The sequence below is a fragment of the Salvelinus sp. IW2-2015 genome, linkage group LG4q.1:29 (assembly GCF_002910315.2).
Source record: "Salvelinus sp. IW2-2015 linkage group LG4q.1:29, ASM291031v2, whole genome shotgun sequence".
Taxonomy (NCBI): Eukaryota; Metazoa; Chordata; class Actinopteri; order Salmoniformes; family Salmonidae; genus Salvelinus; species Salvelinus sp. IW2-2015.
Genome location: NC_036842.1, coordinates 44,644,631 through 44,650,406, shown reverse-complemented (window position 1 = coordinate 44,650,406; position 5,776 = coordinate 44,644,631). Strand labels below are relative to the sequence as shown.

Genomic DNA, 5,776 nt, shown 5'->3' with positions numbered 1-5,776 from the left:
ATAGTTCCTGGGTTTAAGACTCGTCCCAGGCCGGCTCATAGCCTGTGACAAAAATGAGGGGACACGAACAACAGGTATAGGCCAATTAAAAATGTTCTTTATTCTAAACAAAACTATTAACTTTAAACAAAGAAAAAGGAATGAGGTGTGGAAGTATCATAATGTAAGGTGTATGTAAAGTGCATGGATGCGTGAATCTGTGTGTGTGAATATGACTGAGTGAAAACTATGCAAAACTACAAAGGAACAAACAAAACAGGATCATACCTGGAGGAGCAGAGAGAGAGAGAGAGAAGTGATTAGTGAAGCAGGTTTTTTATACCCTGAGCCCAGGTGGCTCCAATCACTAACGACCCTCCTCTGCCTGCAGGAGGAACCGCCCCCTGCACTGCAGAGGAGGAGCCGTGACAGACTGTATCCCTTTGCCCCTTGACAACGACAAAACAATTCTGTTTGTTTTGTCTTGAGAGACAGTATTTTTGTTTTGAAAGGGCTCTTTGTGTCATTTGAGATACGCACTAAATCACATACGCAAATCTGGGACTTTTTGTTTTTTCCCCCCCAGGCAGTGTTTTACAGAAAATGCTTTCCAAAGGGTGCATTCAGATTTAGAAACATAAGTTGTCACTTGTTGCGACAGAGGAGGGCTGGTGCTTTTTTTTTGACGAGTTATACGTCAAGCAGGTAACTGTACTCTTTTACAAAATGTTCTAACCTCACGTATACTGTATATGCATTTCTCCTGAGCTCTTTCAGTAAATACATGCTTGTGTAAAAATCAAAGAGGGGAAAAAGAGCTTTCAATGTGGGTGCTATTGATCTTGGACTGAAAATACTTTTTCCCATCTCACAGTCATGTCAATAAGACACACCTTACACGCATGCATCACTTCTGATTGCATCGATTACTTAGCACATACAGAGAACAACACCAATACAGAGAGCAACACCTTCAGAAGCTCTGCGCAACAGATAGCAAGGAATTTGGATGTAAGTTGATTCTCAGTACCGGCACAGATATGTGTTCATTGGTATTCTAAAATTGTTGTTCCATTGTAAGTTCTTACAATATATATACTACTATTATATGCTGTATGTATTACTTTGAGCAGAGCTCTGTAAAATAGCCATGACACCTAAAAAGTGGATGTAAGATCAGGGATATCTTCGCTCTAAGAGTCCATCTTCCATTATCTTTTGTTTTGGTATAGTATTTACGTAAAATGAAGGAATAGTACTAAGGAATACTACACATGAATTGGAAAGCAACTTTGAATGGTGCTATTGACTGAGTAGTGTAATGATTAACCATGTAGCTCAGTCCTATGGTTGTAAACTGAGCTTGTAAACCACATTTCACCTGACTAATGTGGGTGTGCTCAGGCCGCTACTGATCCTACCGCGCCATGGAAAATAACTTTCGAGCAACAGGAGTGCCCCCTGGCCTAGAGTACCTAACACAGGTAAGACAATAGTCTTACATTTTGTTTATGGAACTGTTACCTCAAAGTAAAATGTTAACTTTTATGGGATAAGATAATTGGTTAGGAGACGGGAGAGAGCTGGCCACGGTAGGGAACTCTGTACCCAATCCTACCTTTATCTGTTTGTTACAGCTCGATCAAATCTTGATCCATCAGAAAGTGGAACTGCTGGAGGGTAAGGCAGCCCATGTTATACACAGCATGCAATTAATTGTACTTACTCCGACATGATATTTACTTCCGATCTCTCACCTCCACCCACATCCCCCATGACCCTTTCTTCCTATGCTCCCGCTCTCTCTAGCCATCACTTCCTTTGAGACTAAAAACCGGTATGTAATCAAGAACAGTTTGGGACAGGAAATCTACACGGCCAAGGAGGATAGTGACTGCTGCACCCGGAACTGCTGCGGTCCCAACCGCATGTTTGAGATGAAGATCAAAGACCACAGTGGCCAGGAGGTCATGCACCTGGTCAAGCCCTTCCGCTGCACCTCCTGCTTCTGGCCCTGCTGCCTGCAAGAGGTATTAGAACTGTTCATAACACACATATTAACATCTTATAACACCCTTACAACAGACACCTCCTGCTACTTCCTCTGCTGTCTGGAAGATGTATTTTAACTGCTTATAATGCAGCTTATAACAGACTCACATCACATGTATAACAGACACCTGCTACTCTCCTAGCTGCCTGAAATCGCTTATAATACACTTATTATAACAGGGACCTCCTGCTACTTCCCCTGTTGCTCGCAAGTGGTATTGCCACTTAAAACACAGCTTCTAAATAACACAATTATAACACACTTATAACAGAGACGGTCTGCTCAATTATATCATTGCAAAATTGAAGAAGAAAATAACATTGAAGATACTGTTTCAAGGATACTCTAATGTCTGAATGAATTTTTCTATCTTGACCTTTTTTCCCTCTGTATCTGTGAATGTTGGTCTGTCCTAGATGGAGGTCCAATCCCCTCCTAGCACCACCATAGGTTATGTGGTTCAGAACTGGCATCCCTTCAAGCCAAAACTGTCCATCCTAGGAGCTGCCAAAGAGACTCTCCTGACGATTGAAGGTCCTTTCTGTGCCTGTAGCTGCTGTGGAGATGTTGATTTTGAGGTGAAGAGTTCACCTCATCTACTCCTCTATGTCTGCATAGCACATCACTGGCTGTTAGGGAGAGGACTGTGGTCTATCTCTATTTGTGAGTGTTCAAGTGGCCCTGAGTCTGTTAAACCCTAGGTTGTCCTCATTAGGGCACACTGTAGCAAAACGTGGAAAAATGGAGTCCAGGTAACTGTTTCAATCCGTTTTCTTCCATTTGCTGCCTAATGAACATCACCCTGATTAGAGTCCTTTGTGTTTCTATAACAGGTGATGGGCAAGGACAGCGACCAGCCCATTGGGAGAATAAGTAAGCAGTGGAGTGGGCTGATAAAGGAGGCCTTCACTGACTCAGACAACTTTGGGATCCAGTTCCCCATGGACCTGGATGTCAAGATGAAGGCTGTGCTGATGGGGGCCTGCATCCTTATTGTAAGTGACAAAGGCTGCGACTTTACACAGGCAACCCAATTGTGATCTGTGGCCCCATTATTGGCAAAAGATCGGAATTGGGCTGCCTGTGTAAACCCAGCCATATCTATAGAGCTAAGTCAGATTCAAGTTCATTTGGCATTTGTAGTTATTAAAAAGACATAGCCTACATTGGAATTCTTTGTAGGAGCTCGCATATACAGTACACAGGCTATAATCGATAAGGGAATTTCTCTATCATTGTGTCAGTGACCTAGTGAAGCAGCCATTGCTGTAAAATTACTGGCAAACCAATCAATTAGTCAGTACTGACACCCCTATTGTAGTGCATCAATATAAAGCCATTATAAATCCTGTCCATTAAGATGAATCAAACAATTACGTATTTATGATAGTGTGATGATTTCCGTCATGCCTATTCATTGTGTATCCATTTTTTTCTTTCTTTATTCTTTGTCTCCAAACAGGATTTCATGTTCTTTGAAAGCAGTGGTGATGGTGATCAACGGTGTTCTGTATTTGGATGAGAGAGAGTTTTTGATCATGTACAAATTACATGATACTATAATTGATAATGACATGGCTATTGGATGCATATGAATCACATAACATGACATTTAAGACAAAACAAATATGTCCTTTATTAATTCTATATATTAATCTGTATTCAAACATTTGTAACACTGTGTGGGCTTTTTCTTTTGAAAATATTGAAATGTCATGTAATAATATTGGGTCTCTCATGTAAAGGATGAAGCACATTCTCAAATATAGCTGCGAGCAGCAATGAATGGGGTTCACTGAATGACAAAGGACACAAGATRAGTTGAATAACAAAGCAAGCACTCTATCATGTATGAATTATCATAATTTATGTGCAATCAGTAAAAGTATTACCATGTTTATCTCTCAATACCACAAGGATGATAACATAATAATACAAATATTTTACGTTTGTAGAAATCTGTTTCTGTAAATGATTTAAATCTGTTGGTACACTCCGCATTAGCTTTCCAAAGTACTGCAACACACTCTCACAGCAGTAATACGCTGACTGTGCAAACGGCAGTTTCAAATTTTCCCGAAAACACATTTTACCATCTTTTCACTATGTTCCTCAATGCCTTCAGAAGGTTTTCACTCCTACTTTTCCACATTTTGTTGTGCTACAAACTGTGATTAAAATGGATTTAATTGTCATTTTTGGTCAACAATTTACACTAAATACTCTAATGTTAATGTGGGAAAAATGTGAATATTTGTAAAAATAAAAAATAAAACATGAATATATTTTTATTAGATACACTGAACAAAAATATAAATGCAATAGACAAAGATTTTACTGAGTTAGTTTGTTGAGGGAATTAAATAATTCCTCTAATGTACTCATTGATTAAAATCAATCTGTCTATTTACAAGAATTTGTAAGATACTTATTAACATAAAATAGACAGGATACAGTCTTAAAATTAGATAATAGTATTTATTCTCGGAGCACGCTACCATTTGACCATAAACAACAGTTTATATACAAGATATGACGTCATAGGTTACAGAATAAATCTCCTCCTGACCTTTATAAAACAGGTTCAAAAGTTKATTCCAACTTTCCAGCGCACACACATGACACACAATATAATCTATTCTCCTGAAGGCTCACTATAATTTATTACCACTTTAGCAGACAACTCAAGATAATGGAAGACCTAAAAAGTTACTCACTGCCTTATCTAAACATCTCAGGGCTAAGTTGGGTCAGTTCAACCATAGTTTAACGACCCTTTCTGTTTACTTTATAACCCACAGCACAAATCTCTTTTCACTAGGCGTGCAGAGTTCAATTAGTTATAGTTTTATCTAAATCTAGAAATTGTTTTAGTTATTATTAACAAAATTCCTAACAAGTTCATATAAGGAAATCAGTCAACTGAAAAGAAATCTATGGATTTCACGTGACTGGGAATACAGAAWTGCATCTGTCGGTCACAGATACACTACATGACCAAAGGCATGTGGACACCTGCTCGTTGAACATCTCATTCCAAAATCATGGGCATTAGTATGAAGTTGGTTCCCCCTTTGCTGCTATAACTGCCTCCACTTTTCTGGGAAGGCTTTCCACTAGATGRTGGAACATTGCTGTGGMGACTTTCTTCCATTCAGCCACAAGAGCATTAGTGAGGTCGGGCACTGATGTTGGGCTATTAGGCTTGGCTCACTGTCGGTGTTCCAATTCATCCCAAAGGCGTTCGATGAGGTTGAGGTTAGGTCTCTGTGCAGGCCAGTCCATTTCTTCCACACCAATCTTGACAAATAATTTCTGTATGGACTTCGCTTTGTGCTTGGGAGCATTGTCATGCTGAAATAGGAAAGGGCCTTCCCCAAACTGTTGCCACAAAGCTGGAAGAACAGAATCGTCGAGAATGGCATTGCATGCTCTAGCGTTAAGATTTCCCTTCACTGGAACTAAGGGGCCTAGCCCGAACCAGGACAAAAAAAATTACGAGCTTCGCGCTCGCCGGTCCCGAGCTTGTGTGACCACTTTGCGGCTGAGCCTTTGTTGCTTCTAGTTTCCACTTCACAATAACAGCACTTGCAGTTGACCGGGGCAGCTCTAGCAGGGCAGAAATGTGACAAACTGAGGACTTGTGGTAAAGGTGGCATCCTATGACGGTGCCCTGTTAAAAGTCACTGAGCTCTTCAGTAAGGCCATTCTAKTGCCAATGTTTGTCTATGGGGATTGCATGGC

The 5,776-nt window shown here is 40.2% G+C and overlaps 1 protein-coding gene across 2 annotated transcripts; it reads left to right on the top strand.

Moving 5' to 3' along the window:
- The first annotated feature begins 446 nt into the window (after window positions 1-446).
- On the top strand, window positions 447-3,818 carry plscr3a (phospholipid scramblase 3a). Of its 2 annotated transcripts, none has more exons than XM_023984766.2 (7): window positions 447-684; window positions 1,384-1,463; window positions 1,617-1,659; window positions 1,789-2,009; window positions 2,449-2,610; window positions 2,866-3,027; window positions 3,495-3,818. In XM_023984766.2, exons 2-7 carry the CDS (start codon window positions 1,407-1,409, stop codon window positions 3,552-3,554), a joined length of 705 nt encoding a protein of 234 aa, XP_023840534.1. In that variant the 5' UTR covers window positions 447-684; window positions 1,384-1,406; the 3' UTR covers window positions 3,555-3,818. The 2 variants fall into 2 exon arrangements, with proteins under 2 accessions (XP_023840534.1, XP_070299019.1); XM_070442918.1 differs by lacking the exon at window positions 447-684 and adding an exon at window positions 902-990.
- Window positions 3,819-5,776: the final 1,958 nt, after the last annotated feature.

Bases quoted from the DNA above. Each gene is read 5' to 3' on its own strand.
- plscr3a (XM_023984766.2), top strand. From the start codon at position 1,407: ATGGAAAATAACTTTCGAGCAACAGGAGTGCCCCCTGGCCTAGAGTAC. The intron at 1,464-1,616 runs GTAAGACAATAG...TGTTTGTTACAG, and splicing joins GCCTAGAGTACCTAACACAG to CTCGATCAAATCTTGATCCA. The intron at 2,010-2,448 runs GTATTAGAACTG...GGTCTGTCCTAG, and splicing joins GGCCCTGCTGCCTGCAAGAG to ATGGAGGTCCAATCCCCTCC.